This window comes from Mastigoproctus giganteus, chromosome 2 (assembly GCF_048544385.1).
Source record: "Mastigoproctus giganteus isolate SK-2022 chromosome 2, ASM4854438v1, whole genome shotgun sequence".
NCBI classification, from domain to species: domain Eukaryota; kingdom Metazoa; phylum Arthropoda; class Arachnida; order Uropygi; family Thelyphonidae; genus Mastigoproctus; species Mastigoproctus giganteus.
In genome coordinates this window covers 166024700-166048863 of record NC_143576.1, presented here as the reverse complement: position 1 = coordinate 166048863, position 24164 = coordinate 166024700, and the positions used below count along the sequence as shown (strand labels likewise).

The following is a 24164-nucleotide window of genomic DNA, read 5'->3' as shown; positions in this document are numbered from 1 at the left end:
ACATAAAGGTACTCATGCCAATCAAGACAAACAAAGGCCCTCACCAATTCTGAGAAGAGCAAACCTCCACTGTCATCAGTATCTAAGTACCTAAAACAATTTGGTCGGCACATTAATCCTGAGAAGTAAGAAACCATGGTCTTCTCGTTAAAACAACACCCAACAATAATCCATCCAACCCTTAAGTCATCCAATAATTACACAAATGTCTTGCTAGTTTTTTTTTTTTTTTTTAATGTAAACACCAAACACGAGAGGTATTAGAACCTATAGTACTTAGTGCCGTGCTTGGGTTGGAGGTTGAAACGACGAAAGAAAATATTTGTTGACATTGGACTTGAACTTCTGTACACGTAATTTCAGGAAATACGTATGGAGGAAGGTGGTTCCAGAAAACGGCAGTTGAATGAATAAACGAGGAAGATGAAAAGTTGATTCTGTGAATTTGAAGTTCGACAGTAAATGGATGTTGGCTGGTGGCTGCACGTGTTCGGACTGTTTTGAAAGAGAGAGCGGGAATTATAGGAGCCAATTCAGAAGAACAGTGCCCATGGAAATATATGTAGAAGAGGCATGCAGCAGAAACAGTATGTCTATGAGACTAACAGTGGAGAGACTCTGTTAGAGATGAATCATTAATTAACCAACTGACCTCTTCTGAATGGAATCAAGAAGCCCGAGAGAGGTTTTGGGGGCACCACCCCAGATGTGGGAACAATATTCCATGGTAGGGCGGATTTGCGATTTATACAGAGTGAGCAGCTGTTTGGAAGGAAAGTAACACTGAGAGCGAAAGAGAAAACCAAGTTTTTTAGATGCAGAGGAAGCAATATTTGTAATGTGCTTGTGCCAAGAGAGATTAGAAGTCAGGGTAATCCCCAAAAGAGATATATCATTTTGCCTAGAAATCGGCGTGTCACCAAAGATAAGCATAGGAGCAGAAGAATCCTTTTTGGGAGATATAAGACAAGACTGAGTTTTAGAAGGATTGAAGTCAACTAAGTTGTCTTTGCTGCACTGGAGAATTACCTGGAGATTGGTATTTAAGCAATTGTTAGTGGATATTCTAGAAGTTGAAGTTTTAGCAGGGCAAGGTTTCTCAAAATGGAAAGTTGATTGCAATGTGCTCTCATCGGCAAAAATATGGATAAGATTTCCCGTCAATGGAAGAAGGTCATCAATGTACAAGAGGAAAAGAGTGGGGAAAAAAACTGAACCTTGAGGGACACTGCCATTAGTGGAGAAGTTAGAAGACAGAGAGCCATTTACCAAGGGTTGATCCTCAGTGAGCGATCAGAGAGAAAACTGGATAACCTATTACAAAAAACAGTTGACAAACCATACGATGGAAGCTTATTTAGAAGACCTTTATGCCAAACACGATCAAAAGCCTTTGAGATGTCAAGAGCAACTACTTGTGTTTCACCGAACTTTTCCATTGAATTAGCCCATAAATGGGTCACATAAGCCAGAATATCACCAGTGGATTGACACTGCCAGAATCCATACTGGCGATCGTTGATCAGACAGAAGGTTTCTAAGTAGTTTAAGAGTTGGTGGTTAATTGATTTCTCCATTACTTTATAAAGAGTAGAAGTAATTGCAATGGGACGATAATTGGATAGGAGGGATTTGTCCCCCTTTTTAGGAACTGGCTGGATATGAGCAAATTTCCAAGCAGAAGGAAAAACACCTTTGAAATAAGAAAGTAAAAAAAGGCGGCAAAGAATAGGAGTAAGTTCAGGAGCACAGGTTTTGAGAACAAGGGCAGAAATACCATCGGGACCTGGAGCTTTCTTAGCATCAAGATTCGTCAAAATCCTTCTGACATCCTTTTGACGGAAGACCACAGGAGGCATTGAATGGAGCGTGTTGGGAATGGTGGGTGGTGTTTTACTAAGATCATTAATACATGAGTTGTGAGAAAATTGGGATGCTAGCAGGTCAGCTTTATCCTTGGCTGAAGTGACAAGAGAACCATCTGGTTTGGACAGAGGTGGGGGCAGAGATGGGCAAAAGTTGGGGCCAATAGCTTTGGCCAGAGACCAGAATGCTCGGCTACCATTAGGGCAAGAAGCAAGTTCTCTATTCTTAGCCTGTTCAAATTCTAGTTTTAACTGATTAATAACTGCTTTACAATTGTTGTGAGCTTTGTTGTAGGCAGAAAATGAAACTGAAGAATTAGAAACAAGCCAATTACGATATGCAGCATTCTTCTCTTGGACAGCCTTAGCACATTTATTGGAAAACCAAGGTTTAGATAAAGGACGAGATTTTAAAGTGTAGTGTGGGATAAAGGATTCCATTCCTGCAAGGATAATATCACTGATACGATCTGAGCAAACTTTGACATCAGAAGTTCTGAAACAGTAATCTGACCAAGGAAAAGTAGAAAAGAAATCTTGGAAGTCATCCCATTTTGCATTCTTGTAATGCCAAACAGCACGAGTTTGGGAATAGCCATGAGATAAAGGCTCCATTGGAGAAGAGACAATCACCAAGTTGTGAACTGAAGTGCCTAAAGAACCACTCACTTCAACAGTGTACTTAGAAGGGTTGTTTGTGAGAAAATGATCAAGTGTTTTGGCTGTATGATTAGGATTGTCCAGTATTTTTGTAGGTAACTGAACAATATGTGCAAGGTCATTAGTAATTGCAAAAGCCTCAGCATCTCGACCAGCTGGGTCGGTGTGACTAGAAAACAGAAACCAGCTGGAGTTGTGTACATTAAAATCACCAAGGAAAATTACTTCACTGTTAGGAAAGTTGGACTGGAGAAAGTCAAGTTTCAAAGATCGGAAGTCAAAGAGCTCCACGTGATTAGTGGAGTTGGGAGAACTGTAGAGACAACAGATGAATTTGACACAATGAGGTAGAGAGATTTTATGCCAGAGAAGATCAAAGAGAGGAGATTCCAAATTGACTGCAAATGGAAATGGACATCGTTGAGATTAGAATTGAGACCACGTATATTTGTGAAATGAACTAAGAAGTGTTTGGGAGGTTTAGATATTTTTGCAGATAAGCTTGCTCTATTAGTTTGACAGTTCATGGTGTATTCAATAGTAAGAAAAAGTGGGTGGGACACGCTGTATGAAGCAATTAAATTTTTGGACATGCCATACACATGGTAAGAGTATACCGAAATCGTTGACATAACGTGGCCTCGACAATGCTCCCCACATACACACTACTCGGACTCCCTCCATGCACTATCTGGCAGAGTAGAGGTAGCAAGATTACACACTAGCTGATCCCGAAGACTCCTAGAGAGTTAGCAATATGTTCGGTCCAATGTACTAACTAGCGGGTGGCCTGCACACACCGTTTTAGAGCTGTACCCTCGAAATGTAAGGAATATTGGATCTCGCCATGGTGTTCATCTTAACCTCAAAAGTCATCAATCATACCGCATGATGGAAGAGAGAGATAGGGAAGGGTTGACCGGAACTTAGGTCTAGAGACTAAACATGGGTTCCACCACTTCAAGCCTCCAATAAGCAAAGTGGTGGTATTGCACCTTGACTATCCATTTAACTGGGATGGATAGGCAAGCAGCATCTGCAACATGTAACAGACAAATCTACCATGGTCAGATACATTGCAACAATAGTTTATCCCCCACTTCTCTATGCTGCAGAGATTTGGGCATTTTCATCACCCACTACCACTATACCAGTATTTTCCTCTAAGTACTGGCTCCTCAAGTGGGCCTGCCACAAACTTAGCCTATCTCTGCAGCTCCAGTCCACTGCTGTGGCCAATACTCATCATTACAACCGTCAAGCTCATAACTGGGCTCATCGCCTCACCCTTCTTTTGAGACAACTGTGCATGGAGGATCCCAGTGGCGCATCTGCGAACAGCTCTGCAGCTATGCCATCTTCAAATGTGCTTTCACCTGTCGTACTGGTTTCTTCTTTAGTAGATGTTATCATGCCTCCAGGATTTAGATGTAGACCTGAACAAGTTTAGCCAGGATTGACAATATAGATAAAGAATTCAACTTAATGGATGGTCAAGGCTACCAGTATTATAACCTGAGTCATCCTGAGCAGTGTATAATGTAACTCAGTTCAATCATGTATATGATTATGCTGTTCAATGTATATTGTTATGTTATGTATTTCCTAAATGGTCCATATGCTCACCCAATGTTTTCTGTATATAGTATACTCATTTCATTTCTTAATTTTCTAGTACTTTATTTAATTTGCTTATTTTATTTTATATACTTTGGTTGATTCAAGCAACCTTGTTTTTATAGTAAATTTTTAACTCCTGGGCACTGCCATGATGTGCAGTTGCAACTAAAGTATATTGCAATAAAGATTCTTCTTCTTCTTAATTTTATGAATCAACATGTGTTTACTGAATGTACAAGTTTTATCTGTGAACAACATTTATGTTTTAGCACTTTTAATCATTTGACTGAGCACACATTTAGATTTTATCTGAGAAAAACAATATTATTTATCTGATGCCTTATATGGTGGTACCAAAACAAGGAAGAAAATATCAAAATCAGTTCTAAATCACAACCATAAGATTTTGATTAGGGTGAATGATCAGAAGTTTAAATAATAAAGAAAATAAACCATTGAACCCAATTTCCTTCAGAGGCCAAAATTCAGAAGTGGCTGTTGGTATCACAGCCTATTGATAGTTAAACTGATCAGTCCAGTAATATGTTACATTTGGTTTAATCAGTTTATGCTATGAAAAACTGGGAAAAGAACAGATGATTGCACTTATGTTATATTGCAGTGTCTGACCACTGAAGAAGTAAAGAAGCATAAATAAGTGTGCTAAGGAGTCTTACCATTTGATCACCCTTGGCTTAGAAGCAAAATGAAATTTAAAGGAAATAGGCTGTTATATTGCATTGTCTGACCACTGAAGAAGTAAAGCATAAATAAGTGTGTTAAGGAGTGTTACCATATAATCACCCTTGGCTTAGAAGCAAAATGAAATTTAAAGGAAATAGGCTATCAGATGATTGCACAGAGCAGCTGCATCCTAGTGCTGCTTTACTATATAAATTATAAAGTAATGAGAAAAAGTAGCCCATAACTACTTTTTTCAACTACTGTTTTCTGATTATTTTTAAAATTATACATACATACATACATGCATGCATGCATAAACTTCTTGTTTTGTATTTTCTAGCTACATTATATATCGCAGAATCCAGGAGGAGGAGCTGCTAACTTAACTGTAGCCACTTCAGTGTTTGGCTTCATAGGTACACCCCCACAGTTTCGACATCAGTCTAAACTTGTTTGGAAACAAGGACCTTGTCATTTAGTAGAAGATGTTTTATCCTTCCAAGCTGTTGCATTATTATTTCAACTTGGACCTTGTTATACAGGAAGTTTGCAAGCTCCTATTCTTTCTGGTAAGTTGATTTCTGATATGTGCAAGTGTGTGCATACATATAAATATTTAGCAAGTATTGTGGGCTCTCTTTGGAAGTAGTAATTAATTTATGGTAACATTACATTTAAATGGCAGTATTAGTTAGATATAGGATGTAAAAGGCATTTGCATGTAGTAATAGGTAGAACATATTTTTTCTATTTCTCCTAATTTTGAGAATCCTCTTTTATATAGTATATATATGTGTAAAACACCTATTGTCTGCATGATGTCTGTAAAAACGTGACTCCTGGTGGATGGCTTTTCATAGAATTTTATATTTTGGCTGTTCAGAAACATATATTTAAGTTTAATGTAAAACTAGATAGCGAGTTTAGTATTATCAATTGATCAGTAAGGTTTACTGATCTCACTGGATTTCATTGTCAATTAAATTGTACGTTTTTTTAACTAAATACATATAACGACCTAGTTTTTACAAATATAACATTATAAATTAATACATATAACTTGATAGGAAAGTCATATAACAAAGTCATATAACGTAACTCGGAGAGCATATTCGATACTGAAATACTTATATATAGTGTTATAACTGCATTGGGATATAAGTTTAGGGTTATATTTTATACTGGAATTTTATTTGAAATTGAATAGAAATCATGACTCAGGCCGGAGGAGCAAAGCAAAAGGCTGAAACTAATGGGAGTGCTGTGGCTCAGGGGAGAACTGAGAGGGGGGAGGAGGCTTGTCCTCTGAATCACAGCCATTTGAAATGCACTGCTTGTGTGATGTTTCTGGATCAATCAGGAACAGATGATATTGCCAAGGGGAATGTCTTTGTGTGTGCACGTGATGTAAAGAGTGTAAGGAAATCAAGTGCCAACTCAGCGTTGTTATGGGCCTATATGAGAGCTTGAAGGACACAGTGGGTGCCCCCGTAGGTTTTAAATTGAGGGGCCCATCAAGCTCTCAGCTGCCCAAATCATCTTGCACTAGAACATTATGCAACACAGCGGCAACCCCCAAGGCAGAATGTGCTGGTCCCAAAGGAACTAGTTCTAATTGGCGACTCTGTTGTCAGGGAAACAGGGAACATATTGTGCAAAAAGGATAGGTGGAATAGGACCAGGGTATGTCTGCTAGGGGCAAAGGTTGATGACATTGTAGAGCAGATGTCATCTTTTAAGGGCACAAAAAGTGATATTGTTGTACACCTGGGCACTAATGATATCAAGAGTAGGAGACTGGTGGAATTACTTAACAAGTACAGGTCAGTGTATTAGTTAGGGTTGAATTTGAAAATGTTTGCAATTCTGCCCAGACACGATAGGAGGGAGTATATAATGACAGTCTTGTTGATCAATTCGGCCTGGAGTGATGGTGCCAGGCTTAAGGGGTAGAATTTTTCTCAGCCTGGTCTGTGCTTGTTAACAGGAGAGACTGCTTCTACAGGGATGGGATACACTTAAATAGAAAGGGTGCAAGAATATTTGATGATGCTATCGCGGCAGAGTTAGGTGGTTCAGAAACCTGCTAGCTTGCTGGGATTCACCGACTAATAGATTAACAGATGCCGCTAGTAGAGTTGAAAGTGATTCTTGGACTGCTTCTATTGAAATGAGCAGCAGCCTAGAAAACAAGGTGCAGGGGATTCCAGAGACTGCTGGGAGTCATTGCGGAACAAGTAAATACATGGGCTGTGTTGGGTTAGCTAAGAATAATAGAAACAGGTGCATGTATTCTTGTGTGTACACGAGTGCTAGGAGTTTGGTAAATAAATTTGATGAATTTCAGGTGTTGATCAAAACTTCAAAGGCAGATATTGTTCAGATAACAGAGATGTGATGTCACACAGATATAAGGAATGCAGAACTTGAATTTGGGGAGGGCAGTGTGTACAGGAAGGATAGACAGGAGTGGAAGGGAAGAGGGATTATGCTATTGGTTAAGAAACACAAAATCCAAGGAAGTACAGCCAGTCAACATCTCTGGACAGTGCAGTGTCGAGTCCGTTTGGTGTGACATAAGCACTGGGAAAGCAAAATTGAGAGTAGGAGTATGTTTTAGGTCTAATGACTGATGTCTATGATAAACAACTGAACAGAAAAATAGAGTGGACAGGAAACCAGTGTGTCTTATAATGGGGGAGTTTAATTTCTCAGATATTGACTGGAATTTGTGGGTTGGTCGCTCACACTAACAAGGCTTTTGCGGATTTATTGGATGATGGTTTTCTACAGCAGCATGTTCGGGAGGCAACTAGAGGGAGTAATACTCTTGGTCTGATTATTAGTAGTGATTTTTCATACATTAAGAATCTGCAGAGAAAAGAACCACTAGATGGCAGTGATCACAGTGTGCTGAAGTGGAATTTACTCAGAGGCAACTACCATTAGGGGTAAAGAGATGGGTTTTTGCTTTTGTAAAGGCAACTATGGAGGTCTGAGACAGTATTTAAATTCTATATGGTGGGTCCAACTGATGATGTTATCAAAAGCAAATTCAAAATGGGAAGCATTCAAAGAATTAATCTTGGAAGCTATTAGGCTTTTCATCAACTTAGAAATATTGTTTAAGATTTAGGCCTGAATGGATGTCAGATGAACTAATTAGACGTGTGGTAGAGAAGAAAAATGCATGGATACATATAAATTAACATGTGACACGGAAGCCTATGATAGATATAAGCTGGTCTATAACCAAGTCACAAAGGAGGTTAGGCAGGCAAAGGCAGATTACAAGAAATCTTTGACAAAGGATGCAGAGAAAAACAGAAAAGAGTTCTTTACTTATGAAACTCTAGAAGGAAAGGAATGAATCAGATTGGTCCACTTGATATCGATGGTTAAACTGTTGATGATCCTGCTCAGGTAGCTAACAAACTAAATGAATATTTTGCATCTACATTCACACATGAGGAGTTATTCGTGGAGGGGAATACCAGAGGTCTATTAAACTCTGGCAGTAAGCTAGATAATCTTGTAATAACTTAGAGTAAAGTGGAGGAGAAATTGTTTAAGTTAAAAATAAGAAACGCACCTGGGGTGCATGGAATCTATCCAGTTATACTAAAGAAGGCAGAAAAGCAAGTAAACAAACTCTTAGCCATAATTATGAGAGCTTCCTGGACTGAGGGGAGGTACCCATGGACTGGAAATGTTCAAATGTGACCCCAATCCACAAAGTAGGATCAAAGGGAGACTTGTAATTACAGATATGTTAGTTTAACTTCTGTTCCAGGGAAATTAATGCTGGCGCTGGTTAAAGAAGTATTAGACGATCATCTAGACAAGACTTCAGTTATAGCTTTGATGCATCATGGGTTTGTTAAGGGGAAGTCTTTTCTGACCAATTTGATTGGATACTATGATGTGGTCAGAAAGGAACTGGATGCTAGGAATAATTTGGATATCGTATATTTGGATATTAGAAAGGCTTTTGATACTGTTGCACATGTAAGACTGCTGCACAAATTTGAGCAGTGCGGCATTGGAGGCAAATTGCTGCTATGGATAAAGGGATGGTTGAGTGGGAGAAGACAGAGTGGTAATCAATGGACACTGCTCTTCGTGGATTAATGTTATTAGTGGAGTCCGCCAAGGTTCAGTGTTGGGTCTATTGTTGTTTTCTGTATTTATTAGTGATATTGATGATGGTATTTCTGGCTTAATGTCCAATCTTGCAGAAGATACAAAGGTCAGCAAGGTTGTTAATGATGCTGCTGGAACAAGATCTAGAAAAGTTGAGCAGGTGGGCTGAGAGGTGGTAAATGAAATTTAACACTGACAAATGTAAGGTGCTGCATATGTGAAGCAGTAGCCCCAGAGTAATGTATCAACTGTGTGGTACTACACTGACATGTGTTTTTGTTAGGGGCGGCTCCTAGAACGTGAGTTCATTTCCGCCTCATATCTCTGTGAAGGACAATACCACTGTCAGAGGCCAGAAAAATGAGTAGTATAAGTTTGCGTGTGTTCTGTTGTTATGTTCTGGCCAATTGGCTACCCAGAAGTATCAATCACCTAGACAGATGATTCTGGGTACTTGTCCACATGACGGGAATGTGGGCTAGTCTGAATGGAGCACTTACTCTCTCTCAAAATGAGACTCTGACCCACCTGATGTTGCCAAAACGTGGGCCAGATTTCTCTGGGGGGCCCACTCCAAAGAGGGGAAAAAAAAAAAAAAAATTCCCCGCCGTGCAAAAAAAATAATAATAAAATAAATCCCCGTGGTGAAAGAAAGAAAAAATAATAATAAAAAAATTCCCAGTGGTGGTGGTGGGGGGGGAAATATATATATATATATATATATATATATATATATATATTAAATAAAATAAATAAATAAAGATTCCTTGTGATGAAAAAAAGAAAGAAAAAAAAGCTGTTTGGCACCAGTGACACCCCAAGTCCCAGGTGTGGGAACAGAACAAAAGTAAAAAAAAAAAATAATAAAAAAAAGAAAATAAATAATAATATATATATATAAATAAATAAAAAATAATGATAATAAAAAAAAAGCTAAATAAATGAAAAATAATAATTAAAGAAATAAATAAATGAAAATAATAAATAAATTTAATCTTATACCCTGGCTCCAGTGAAGAGAAAGAGAGATAATTCGGGGTGCCAGCAGAGAAGGGGGGGGGGGGGAGGATGAGAGAGTGGTTTTCTCTCCCGCAGGGGACAGAGTGAAAAAGAAGGAAAAGTGAGCCAAAGCTGCTCCCAGTTCCAGGGCAGGTCCTGGAAACAGTGCAGAACGCAGGTTTGAGAGGGGGGGGAAAATTTGCACTGAAGTAACAGTCAGTAGAAGTAGTGACCTTCAGTTGGCAGTGGCATTGTTAATGATCGGGATTTCCACATCAATGATTGACGATCAGTGTTCTCCTCCAGGCAAATACCTCAGCTGCGAAAGTCTGGAAGGCTTTGAGTTTGTTCTGGGTACATATCAGTTGATTCAGATCTGCTGGTGGCAAGTCTTGGATCTTATTCTGCAGATAGTTTCTGATGTCGTGGTAATGTACATACTCCTGAAGCAAGTGTTTCCAACTTTCACTTTGTCCGCAAAAGCAGTGGCGACTGTCAGTGAGTCCCAGCATGCACTTTCTCATTTAGAGAACAGTGTCCGGTAATGAGAAAGAAAGAGTCCAGGCTGTGGGGGAACCATCGGGTGTTCTTTTTAGTGGTTGCAAAGGTTACCTCCAGAAGAAAACTCTGAGTTACCATCCCTACAGTAGAAGAATCCCATCTGGTCTGCCATATATTGAAGAGTTTACTGAGATGTCAAGATTTCTCCTGCTTTATATCCATAGTTAGTGAGAGTTCTATTTCCAGGATCATTGCCGAAATACCTTTTTTACTTCGATGGCAGAGTCCCTTGTAGATTGCATGAAGGTCGAGAGGGAGGGTGCCTGCTATAACTTGGAGAGCTGCTGTAGAAACTGCACGGCAGATTCAATGGGTTGCCAGTAGCATAGCTCTTTGTATAGAGTTTAGCTTTTCCTTCTTCTTAATGATGGGTACTCTGTGAAGCCAGGCCCTGGCAGCATAGGTTACTATTGGGAGAAGGCAGCTTTATAATAAAGAAGAAGGGTTCGTTTTGAGAGTCCCCACTCACTTCTTGAGATCCTTATAATTGTGGCAGAGAGCTTTTTGGTCTTGGAACTCAGATGCTGTAGATGGGGGAGAGAAAGACAGGTGGTTGTCTATTACTACTCCCAGATCTTTTGTCTGTTCTATGAAGCTGGGTTAGCTGGGTTCCATTGATTTTGACTTGTGGGGGGGCCTTAATAAGTCGAATTTGTTTTTAAACACCATCATCTTAGTTTTGGCAGGGGTAATATGCAATTTGTTGATTGCTGCCCAGGTAGAGAGATGGTTGAGTACTCGCTGTGCTGTGGATTCAAGGGCTGCTCTGGAATGACCAGCGACCATGATGGTGAGGTCGTCAGTGAATGCTGTGATTTTTGTTTTTTTCAAAGCTGTTACTGAGGCAGCCCTGGGGACACCCCCGGTGGATTAGTTTAAGGACTTGGTGGTATTTTGACTTAATTATTATTGTGCGTTGTGAGAAGTAGCTTCTGAACAGCCAGTAAAGATTGTTTGGGAATTCTGCTGTGCGAAGACGTTGCAGTGCACTTTCCCACCATACATTATCGAAGGCCCTCTCGAAGTCAATAAGCAGAGCGAGTTCATATTTGGATTGTGAAGTTTCCAGGTGCTGGATCAAATCAGAGAGGGCGTCTTCACATGATCTGCCCTGGGTGAATCCATATTGGGCTGGTTAAATCATATCTTTGGAGAGAAAGAGATTTGTGATTCTGATGGCCATTAGTCTTTCTAAGGTCTTGCCCTGGTTTGCCAGCAGGGCAATTGGTCGAACTGTACGAACGAGGGTTCGTTATTGGGTTATTTGGTTTTGGTATTAGGCGGAGCAGCACAACCTTCCAGGGCTGGGGGAACTTCCTTTTTTTGGAGGCATTTATTGTTCAATAATAGATGATGTTCTGGCCTTAATTTGTGAAAACTAATGATGAAGGCATATTCAATTAAATCCAGCCCTGGGCATTTTTTTGGTATTTACCTTTTTGAGGACCTGATTCAATTCCAGGCTGGTGAAGGGTTCAACCTTGGCCTGTGTTATATATTTGGCATTCTTCTTCCGGATACTTTTGTGTTCCGGCAAGTCATTCTGAGGGTTGTCATCCGGGAGGAGCTTATTTATGATGGCATTTATGTTGGTGGTTTCATTTTTGTCAGCCAGGACAGTGCCAGAGATATCTGTTGTGAAGATTTTTCCCTGTGTGATTTTATACAGTAACCCCCAGGGGTTTGAATTTCCAGATTATAAGATGAATGTAGCCCATGTTTCTTGCTTTCTAATTACTATTGCCTTGGTGTACGTGTCCTTGTTATTCAAGTATTTCCCGTGTAGTCTTTCGACGTCTGCTGCTGGCCAGTTTCGTCGGTTCTGATACTTCGTTCGTGCGCGATGGACTTCCCTCCTTAGTGTCATAAGTTCCTTGTTCCACAATGTACAGGGTCTTTTGCATGGGACTTTCTTCCTTGTTGCTCTATACGAGGCTCTGGTAATTGTTGTTTGTATTACTTCTGTATTCTTCTGGTATTGCTTCTTCATATTGGAGAGGATCATGGGTTGGAAAGTCATGGATGGAGTAGCTGAAGGCATTCCAGTCGACTGCTCATAGGGAAAACCATACTAATTCTGGCACTCTTTCCTTAGTAGTTGTCGGCAGGTGCCTGGTCCCAATGTGAAAATAGATGACCTGATGGTCACTTAGCATCCAGTCCAGTTTTGGGACCCAATCCAAGACGCGTGTCCATACGTCATTGGTCGTTAGTGGGACATCAATATTAGATTGTCCAGTGGTGCTACAATACGTCGGAAGGTTGTTGGGTAGGTTATGGATGGTTAAATTTCTGTTCAGAATTAATTCCTCTAGAAGTCGCCCACGTGTATCCAAGGAAGTTGATAACCATAATGGGGATTTGGCATTAACGTCTGCTGTTGTTAGTATACTGTTACAGTCAAGAAGGTCTATGGCAAACTCAGTATATCTTAGAAGTCATTTATGTCCCTGGAAGGTGGATGAAGATGATATATAGTGTGATTGAAAAGAACCTAACCTAGATGCAAGTGGCAAGCTTTGTGCAGAGACCGTGAATTATAAGTACATCAATTTGCTTGTTGAGTACAACTATGCAAGTCTTAGGATCAGAGCTAGCTGGCTGTATAAGTCTTGTCTGCCTTGAATAGCCTACTATCTTGTTTGTGTTTTCTGCTGGGACTTTGATGGTGTATGGCTCCTGTATTGCAATTACGTCAATTTGGTGAGCCTCGGCTGCCTGTCTTATTTCATCCGCAACTGTTCGGGGAACGTTGAACATTTATCTGCATGATGCATAATTTAATTGGACTGGAGTTCTGGCTATTACTGGCTGCTGAGAATGATGCTGCCGGGGCAGGTCTGGTGATCTGATGTTGAGAAGTTAGGTTCTTATCCATTAGTGGTCTTTTGCCATGCCGTTTTTAGAGCTCTTTGATGCTCTGGGCAATTTACCTCTCTAACTGAGTGTTGATGTTCTTTCTTTCTCCATTTGCAGTTGATGCAGCTTGTAGGTTCATCTCGGTGCAGACATTTAGCATGAACATGTCCGCTTTGGGCACAGTTTCCGCATGATGGAGAGGTGTGGGTGCAGTGGACCGAGGTGTGCCTATAGCCCAGGTAAAAGAAGCACTTGGTTACCACAGTGAACAGCTTGAACTGCATCCTCAGGAACATCTTCTGGAGTCGAGGAACTGGACTCTTCTTGAGAACTCATACTTTGTTTGTGCTGGTTTGGATGGAAATCCAAGAAGGTAGAGCAGTCTACCGATTTACTACTGTCAGTTTCCAGATAAGTTATTTTGGGTAAAGATTTTCTTCTGGTATTTATTAGTTGCAATTACTTCCAGAAGGGGGGCTTCATAATCTGCCATAATTAATTCAATATTCTGTTAGTAGATCATGTCACTGTAATATGACGTCAGTGGAGTATGGCATCAGTAAAAACTAGCTCTAATTATCACCCGATTAAAGATCAAAAATTCATTATTAATAGATGCCAATAATAATCATAAATCAACTATTAATTCCATATCATGATATCATCATTAAATTGGGTTCAGTTTGATTACTAAAATAGTTTATCAATCACTACTTCAAACTAGGAACTTCAAACTACCAATGGGTACCGAGTCAAGTGACAGAACCGCATCTGCAAGAAGGAGTGGCCGCCTCCACATGGTAGTACTTTCTAAGCAGAGTTAGCAGCTCCCAAAAAGGAAAAAAAAAAAAAAGATGAGTACACATTGATACACTCACAGAATACAATAATTTAAAAAGGCATTGCAGTTCTATTAGAAGATTTAAAATGGATATAGGAATTTCAGTCTGAAGCACCTCTAATTTATACTTAATTAGAATCTGAAAAACAACGGCCGAACATATAGGGTTTCAACATAGTGCATATCGTAGAGAAAAATGACATAACGCGAAAATTTTAAAATCTTTATTTCTGTTCAACGCCTTAGAAGTTCATTATGGAAAAGATACCAAAAGATACGCCCTCTCACGAAGATTGCAGTACACCAGAATTTAATCCAAGAAATGCAAAATAATTAACTATATTTAACACAAATAACAGAGTGCTAATTTACTCGACCGTAGGGGCGACCCCTGGGAGATGCTATTACACTGACAGTGGTAGAGAGTGAAAAGGACCTGGGAGGGGGGGTAATTGAGCAGTGCAGACGGTTCACAAGAGTAGCTCATGGTGTCTTGTCATTGATATACAGGAATTTTTCCAACAGGGATAAGGAGGTGATTATCCCTTTGTATAAAGCAATGGTCAGGCCAGCCCTTGAGTACTGTATACAGGTCTGGAGGCCTCATTTTAAGAAGGATGTAGAGCTGTTGGAACGAATACAGAGAAGAGCAACAAGATTAGTGAATGGAACAAAGGGTTGCTCTTAAGAAGAAAGGCTTAAATTTTGGAAATTACAGTGTCTGGAGACTAGACACCTGTGAGGTGATCTTGAATGGTTTGAGCATACTCAATGCTGATGGCATTCTTCCTCTTGCTCAGAATAATTGCCTGAGAGGGCATAAATTTAAATTGAGGAAAGACACTTATAGGATTGATGTGCGGAAACTTGCCTTTAGCCAGTGGGTTGTTGATTGCTGTAACAAACTTCCATCTGTCGTAGAAGTGGATAGCTTAAATAGATTCAAGGCAAAACTAGACAAACATTTGGAGCAAGTGGATGGGTGAAATGAGAAAGAAGGTTGTGTGTTTTTTTTTGGCGGATGCTAGATAAGCTTACTTTCTTGCATCATGTGCCTTTGATAATGATAATGCTAATATTGGGCAATCCTAAATTAAATTAAAATGGGGCTAATTGAAATACAGACATTATTATTTCTTTGTCTGTCTATGCAGTGGAGTAATAGTAACTCAACTCTGAATGGATTTTCATGAAATTTTATATTTGACTCTTTTAGAACAGTTTAGCATTAGTTGAGGCATACGATGCAAGCAAGCAAGCTTGTGCAGCATCAGCAAAAAAGGAAGAAAAAAAAAAACACCTCCCATTTCACCCATCTATTCACTCCGAATGCTTGTCCAGTTCAGCCTTAAATTTATTTAAGCTATCAACTACCACAACAAGAGATGGAAGTCTGTTCCAGAAATTAACTACCCACTGGCTAAAGGCAAATATTTTTCCACACATCTATTCTACAACTGTCTTTCCATAATTTGAATCTATACCCACTCAGGTTCTTAATCTGAGCAAGAGGAAGAATCCCATCTGCATTGAGCTTGCTCAGTCTGTTGGCCTTGTACACCTCAATCAGATCACCTAGCATATGCCTAGTCTCCAGGCACTGCAATTTGCAGAACTTAAACCTATCTTGGTAAGAACAACCCTTTGTTCCCCTCACCAATGTTGTTGCCCTTCTTTGTACTTGTTCTAGCATATCTACATCCTTCCTAAAATGAGGCCTACAGACTTGTACAACTTGATAATCAGCTCCTTGTCCCTGCTAGCACAATTCCTATATTTCATCAATAAGATTGCATGTGCTGCTGTCACAGCCCATTTATGTGTTTACACCTACTCTCATTTTCCTTTTCCCGGGGTCTAAGTAAAAAACACTTTGCTGTATTTTTTGTATCCTTTGCCAAAGATTTCCCATAATCTGCCTTCGCCTGCCTAACCTCCTTTGTGACTTGTTTACAGACTAGCTCATATCTGCCATAGGCTTCTGTGTCGACTGATAATTAAATGCATCCCATGCATTTTTCTTCTCTGTGACGAACCTCATTAATTCATCTGACATCCATTTTGGTCTAAACCTTGAACAGTATTTCTTAATTGGTATGAAAAACCATGTAGCCTCCAAGATTAACTCCCTGAAGGCCTCCCATTTAGATTAACCATTGATAAGATCATCGGTTGATCCTACTGTAGTCACCTTTACAAAAGCAGAAGCCCTTCCCTTTACCCTTGATGGTAGTTACATCTTTAAGTAAATTGCACATCAGTACACTGTGATCACTGTCACCCAGTGATTCCTTTATCTGCAAATTCTTAATGCATGAATAATCACTGCTGATAATCAGATCAAGCGTATTGCTTCCTCTGGTTACCTCTCAAACATTTAGCTGTAGAAAAGTCATCCAATAAATACACAAATGTCTTGCTAGTTTTTTTTTTTTTTTTAATGTAAACCCCAAACACGAGAGGTATTAGAGAACCTATAGTACTTAGTACCGTGCTTGGGTTGGAGGTTGAGAAGGCGAATGAAGATAATTGTGGACATTGGACTTGAACTTCTGTAGACTCTAATTTTCAGAAAATACATATGAAGGAAGGTTGTTCCAAAAAATGGCAGTTGAATGAATAAACGAGGAAGATGAAAAGTTGGTTCTGTGAGTTTGAAGTTGGACAGTAAATAGATGTTGGCTGGGGGCGTCACATGATCGGACTGTTTTGAAAGATAGTGCGTGAATTATAGAAGCTAATTCAGAAGAATAGTGCCCATGGAAGTATCTGTAGAAGAGGCATGCAGCAGAAACAGTACGTGTATGAGACAGCGAGTGGAGAGACCCTGTTAGAGATGAATCATTAATTAACCAAACTGCCCTCTTCTGAATGGAATCAAGAACCCTGAGAGAGATTTTGGGGGCACCACCCCAGATGTGGGAACAATATTCCATGGCAAGGTGGATTTGCGATTTATACAGAGTGAGCAGATGTTTGGAAGAAAAGTAACGTTGAGAGCGAAAGAGAAAACCAAGTTTTTTAGATGCAGAGGAAGCAATATTTGTAATGTGCTTGTACCAAGGGAGATTAGAAGTCAGGGTAATCCCCAAAAGAGATATATCATTTTGCCTAGAAATCAGAGTGTCACTAAAGATAAGCATAGGAGCAGAAGAATCCTTTTTGCAAGATATAAGACAATACTGAGTTTTAGAAGGGTTGAAGGCAACTAAGTTGTCTTTGCCCCACTGGAGAATTACCTGAAGATCGGCATTTAAGGAATTGGTAGCAAATATTCGAGAAGTTGAAGCTGATTGAGCAGGGCAAGGTTTCTCAAAATGGAAAGTAGAATGCAAATGCTATCATCGGCAAAACTATAGACTGGATTTCCAGTCAATGGAAGAAGGACATTAATATACAAGTGGAAAAGAGTGGAGGAGAGAACTGAACCTTAGGGGACATCGGCATTAATGGAGAAGTTAGGAGACAAAGAGGCATGTGTGTGAAGAGCAATGGTTGCAAATCTGGCAGGCTCAGTACGGCAATAAACTGCTTCAATTTAAACAGGAACCTAAGTTGTGGCCCTCAAGCATGCGATGAAATAGGCAAGAGGAGGTGATCCTGGCTAGGACGCATATTGGGCATACGAATCTATCCCATATTTATCTCCTCAAGGGGGAAGGTCCGCCGATTTGTACATTTTGTCAGACTAAACTTACGGTGAGGCATATTCTAATAAATTGCAATCATTATAATAATTATCGAAACTAAATTTTCAAATCGCTTTCACATCTGCAAGAACCTTTGACATTACCACATCTGGTTGGAGACATTGCTAATCTAGCTGAGTTCTTTTATTTCTTAAAGCAGACGGGATTATTTTACAGATTTTAACTGGTAATTGCACTATCGAATAGAATCAGGCACAATTTGGCCTTAGCAACCCTTGTGCCATTAAATAACATGTCAACCAACCACAAAGAGCCATCTACCATTACCCTCAGTGAGCGAGCAGAGAGAAAACTGCATAACCAATTACTAAAAACAGTTGGCAAAGCATAAGATGGAAGCTTGTTTAGAAGATCTTTATGCCAAACACGATCAAAAGCCTTTGAGATGTAAAGAGCAACTACTTGTGTTTTACCAAACCTTTCCATTGAATTAATCCATAAATGGGTAATATAAGCCAGAATATTACCAGTGGATCGACACTGATGGAATCCATACTGGCGATCATTGATCAGACAGAAGGTTTCTAGGTAGTTTAAGAGTTGGTGGTTAATTTATTTGTCCATTACTTTAGAAAGAGTAGAAGCAATGGGATGATAATTGGACAGGAGGGATTTGTCACCCTTTTTAGGCTGGATATGAGCAAATTTCCAAGCAGAAGGAAAAACACCTTTGGAATAAGAAAGTGAAAAAAGGCGGCAATGAATAGGAGTAAGTTCAGGAGCACAGGTTTTGACAACAGGTGGAGAAATACCATCAGGACCTGGAGCTTTCTTAGCATCGAGTTTCGTCAAAATCCTTCTGACATCCTTTTGACTGAAGACCACAGGAGGCATTGAATGGAGCGTGTTAGGAATGGTGGGAGGTGTTTTACCAAGATCATTAATACATGAGTTTGAAGAAAAATGGGATGCTAGCAGGTCAGCTTTATCCTTGGCTGAAGTGACAACAAAACCATCTGGTTTGAACAGAGGTGGGAGCAGAGATGGGCAAAAGTTACGGCCAATAGCATTGGAAAGAGACTAGAATGCTCGGCTACCATTAGGGCAAGTTGTTCTTATTTGGTTTTTAGGAGCATTAGCAACTAAGGCCATATTGCTCCAGGGATATGCGGTGGTCATTCCCTGACCTTTCTGCATCCTCCGTATTTGGTGGTTACGGGCTCAAACCGTGTCTAATCAAGAAACGTGTGCTATGCACTGCTGCTCCTGCCCACCTGGCTACAGAGGCACCTTAGGGCAAGAAGCAAGTTTTCTACTCTGAGACTGTACAAACTCTATTTTGGACTGATTAATAACTGCTTTACAATTGTTGGGAGCTTTGTTGTAGGCAGAAAATGAAACTGAAGAATTAGAAACAAGCCAATTACCATATGCAACATTCTTCTCTTGAACAGCCTTAGCACATTTATTGGAAAAGCAAGGTTTAGATAAAGGACAAGAATTTAAAGTGGAGTGTGGGATAAAGGATTCCATTCCTGCAAGAATAATTTCACTGACACGATCTGAGCAAACTTTGACATCAGAAGTTTTGAAACAGTAATATGACCAAGGAAAAGAAGAAAAGAAATCTCGCAAGTCATCCCATTTTGCATTCTTGTAATGCCAAACAACATGAGGTTGGGAATAGACATAAGATAAAGGTTCCATTGGAGAAGAGACAATCGCCAAGTTGTAATCTGGAGTTCCTAAAGGACCTGTCACTTCGACCGTGTGAACTTAGAAGGGTTGTTTGTGAGAAAAAGATCAAGCATATTGGCTGTATGATTAGGATTGTCCATTATTCTTGTAGGTAAATGAACAATCTGGGCAAGGTCATTAGTAATTGCAAAAGCCTCAGCATTTCGACCAGCTGGGTTGGTGTGACTAGAAAACGGAAGCCAGCTGGAGTTGTGAATATTAAAAACACCAAGAAAAATTACCTCACTGTTAGGAAAGTTGGACTGGAGAAAATCAAGTTGCAAAGAGAGGAAGTCAAAGAGCTCCAAGTGATTAGTGGAGTTCGGAGAACGGCAGAGTCAACAGAGGAATTTGACCCAATGAGGTAGAGAGATTTTTAGCCAGAGAAAATCAAAGAGAGGAGATTCCAAATTGCCCTGTTTTTGACCGGGAATATTAGAATGGACATATGCATAAGTACCACCTTTTGAGGTGAAAGGAATCATACAACGAATAATTTGGGCATCTGAGATGAGCAGTACTTGAATCAACTGATAACTGAGATTGTGACAGAAAAATTACATGGGGTTTGGCAGATTTCAAGTGGAAATGGACATCGTTGAGATTAGAATTGAGACCATGTATATTTGTGAAATGAATTAGGAAGTCCTTGGGAGGTTTAGATCTTTTCGCTGATAAGCTTGCTCTATTAGTTTGACAATTCATGGTATATTCAATAGTAAGAAAAAGTCGGTGGGACATGCTGAAGTAATGAAATTTTTGGATATGGCATAAACATGGTAAGAATATACCCAGATCCTTGACATAACGTGGTCTCGACAATGCTCCCCGCATTCACACTACTCGGACTCCCTCCAGTCACTGTCTGGCCGAGTAGAGGTAGCAAGATTATACACTAGCTGATCTGGAAGCCTCCTAGAGAGTTACCAATAGGTTTCGTTCGGGTGTACTAACTAGCGGCTGGCCTGTGAACACCGTTTTAGAGCTGTACCTTCGAAATGTAAGGAATATTGGATCTCACCACGATGTTCATCATAAACTCAAAAGTCATCAATCATACTGCATGATGGAAGAGATAGGGAAGGGTTGACCGGAACTTAGCTCTAGAGACTAAACATGAGTTTCGCCACTTCAAGCTTTCAATAAGCAAAGTGGTGGTATTGCACCGGTTGATGAGCTTATCTACCACCTAGTACTGCCTGGTAACATAGTGGCGGCATTCCTCTATGTGATGTGGGTGCCACACCTCGACCCCTGCTTAAGTTGGTTCTCACCTGGGTGGTCATCCACCATGTACTTGTGCATGGAGGTTATACCCAGGATTACTAACAGACCCACCATTGTGAAGGTGCAAGCAGAGGATTTGGCTGTCACAGACCGTCCTGACTTTGCCGAAATTAAGTCCACTTGACTTGAGTGTCAACCGAATATCAGTTTCCTCAGCGTTTTAGACTCCCAAGTAGCAAGTGCAGCTTGTCTGGCCTATCAGAGAGAATGTCTGTGACATCCTCAAGGACCAAACCAAAGTGACCAAACCCCAAACCCAATGTGCAAGTGACCAAACCTCAAATTCTAGTCAATATCTGGAAAGTTAAAATCCCCCTTTATTGGACATTCTGATTTACTGGCCTACTCGATTTCTCTGCACAACTGCTCATTATACCCACCAGATTCACTAGGCCTATAACACACACCTACTCTCATTTTCATTTTCCCAGGGCTTATGTCACACCACAATGACACAACATTGCATTGTCCACCATTGTCAATTGGATGCACTTCCATAGATTTTGTGTGTTTCTTAACTAACAGCATAAACCCTCCTCCCATTCTGTCCTGTGTATCCTTTCTGTACACATTGTATTTCCCAAATTCCAATTCTGCACTGCTTATATCTGTGTGATAACATGTGTGTTGTATCCCAACAATATCTCCTTTGCTGTTTTGATCAGCACTTTAAATTTATCAAATTTATTTACTATACTTCTAGCATTGGTATACATGCAAGTATACATGCATCTATTCTTACTCTTAGTTACCCTAACACAGCCCATGTATTTTCTTGTTGCCAGCAGCTCTTAAAATCCCCATAACCCTGCTTTCTAGGCTGCTGCTCATTCTAATAGAAGCAGTGAAAGAAACACTTTCGCCTCTGCCTGTGTCCACTGTTAATCTTTTAGTCTGTGAATCTCCCAAGCTAGCAGTTTTCCAACCCATCTAACACTGCCCTCGGTAGCATCAAAAAATATTCTTGCACCCTTTGTATTTATATCGCATCCTTGTAGAAAGAGTCTCCTGTTAGCAAGCACAGACTGCACTGAAAAAAATTCTACCCCATGAGCCTTGCACAATTTCTCCAGAGCTGAATTGATTGACAAGGCTGTCATCTCATACTTCCTCCTATCGTGTCTGGGCACAATTTCAGACACTTTCATGAGCATTGCACAATCTGTCCATGACTGGATTGATTGACAAGGCTCTCATGATATACTCCTTCCTATTGTGTTTGAGTACAATTTCAGACACTTTCAAATTCAACCCTAACTTGCGACTTTTTTTGAACATTGACCTGTACATTTTTAATTAAATGTGCAGATGGCACTAATGACATTAAGAGTAATGTCATTAGTGCCAGTGTATACTACAATATTATTTTTTTCTTATTATTCTTTTGTGCCATTAAAAGATGATATCTGCTCTACAACATCATTAACTTTTGCTAGTGACAGACGTAACCTGGTCCTGCTCCACCTATCCTTTTTGAGTAATATATTCCCCGTCTCCCTGACAATAGAGTCACCAACAAACAGTAACTAGTTCCTGTGGGACCAGCATATTCTGCCTTGGATATTGCCTCTGTGTTGCCTGCCGCTCAGGAATGAGCTCTAGCTTTGAGTTGGGTATCTGAGATCTTGATGGGTCCCTCATATTAATTTCTTCAAGGGCATTTACCCTACACCTCAAACTCTCATAAACATTCCCCCAGATTGCTGATTTGGCACCTAATTTTTTGACACTCTAGGCACCTAGTGCACACAAATACATCCTTAACTGCAGTCTTTAGTCTGGAAATCACGACCCAGACTACATCCAGCTGTAGTCCGGGTCGTGATTTCCTTTTAATACAATTTAATTAACAGTGAAGTTTAATAAGATTAATAAGTTTTTCTGATTAATTAATGATACTATAATAAGCTAACAGATTCCTTATATATAGCGACATATTACGCTATCTAGCTTTCAGTTCGAGATATACATGATGCTATTTCATATCAACTACGACAATGGCGAGAAATTCAACAATATTGCCGGCAACACCGATATGAGTGGTGAGGTGTAACTTACAAAAATCACTGCTTAAATTTAAAAAATAAGCTAATGACACTACTAAACCTATTTAATCTCTTTGTAGAACATAATGTAGCATGTTAAATAATAAAGAAAAGGGTAAAAATACATGGTGTATATGGTTTGTCATGCCTTCTTAAATTTCATTAAGATCCAACCAATTGAAATTCAGAAATTATTATTATTAATATTATTATTATTATTTATTTATTTTTTTTGTAAATAACATATAGGCTATCCATATATCCTATGTTGTAACTAAACCACCGGAGTGTAATAAGAATTAATGTCCTAGGTTTTTATAAGTGTGACTCGTATATGTCACACTTTTGCCTCTTGGCTTTTGTTGAGATAACACAGATTGATATTAGAGCATGTGAACTCTATTTGACTTTAGTATCTGGACATAGATATATTATAATATTTACTATACTGGTTTATTGTTAATTATAAATATGTTGCCTGCTTGATTTTCTCAAACTAATATGACTTGTTGAAAAATACATTTGTACCCGTTACACACGGCAAGCATAACAGTAATGAATATGTACTGTCAAGCTCTCTGTTGCAAGTAGTGCAACAGTCAAGAACAAGAGAAAAGAGTTTTTATGTAACACTCTTAGGATCTAAAGTATGTTATTGTTTTTAGTTGATGAGAAACAGTTGTGAAAAGAAAAGAGAGAGAGAGAGAGAGAGAGAGAGAGAGAAAAAAAAAAAAAAAAGGATTAGTCCGATTTAATTTCGCCATATAATCCATAAAGATAGGCAGGAGGAACAGAAATAAGTTATAATATAATATGCCTATCTTGAAATGCTTTATTAATTTAAACCAACAATGGAACAATGTTGTGGCCACTAATAATTTAAAAACCATAATTTCCTTGAGATGTAAACTGTAGCCAAAAGCCATTTTAATAGCTACTCAACTTGTTAAATGTTTCACAACAATGAAATGAATTTACAGAGTGTGAAATATTCAAAAGATAAAGTTAAACACCTTTATTTTATTTTATTTTCTTTCCTTTTTTTTTGTTTTTTTTTTTGTTTTTCAAACAAACAGTTTCTTTTCATAGTGGAATCTGTTAGAAGAAGCAGGCATTCAGTTTAATGATTTCATGATTTGTCTAGAAGGAGCTAATAAATTAGGTAAATTGTTATGTGCTGCTGGTCAAAGAAGGTAAATTTATAGGGAAAATA

At 39.4% G+C, this 24164-nt stretch overlaps 1 protein-coding gene across 3 annotated transcripts in view; it reads left to right on the top strand.

Annotated features, from left to right (window-relative positions):
* Positions 1 to 24164, top strand: part of bchs (WD repeat and FYVE domain containing 3 bchs) — a 1877108-nt gene that overhangs the window by 528741 nt on the left and 1324203 nt on the right. For all 3 annotated transcript variants that reach the window (XM_090389621.1, XM_090389619.1, XM_090389620.1), the window contains exon 24: positions 5170 to 5398. In XM_090389621.1, coding sequence (XP_090245747.1) covers positions 5170 to 5398 — 229 coding nt within the window. The remainder of the gene's footprint in view (positions 1 to 5169; positions 5399 to 24164) is intronic.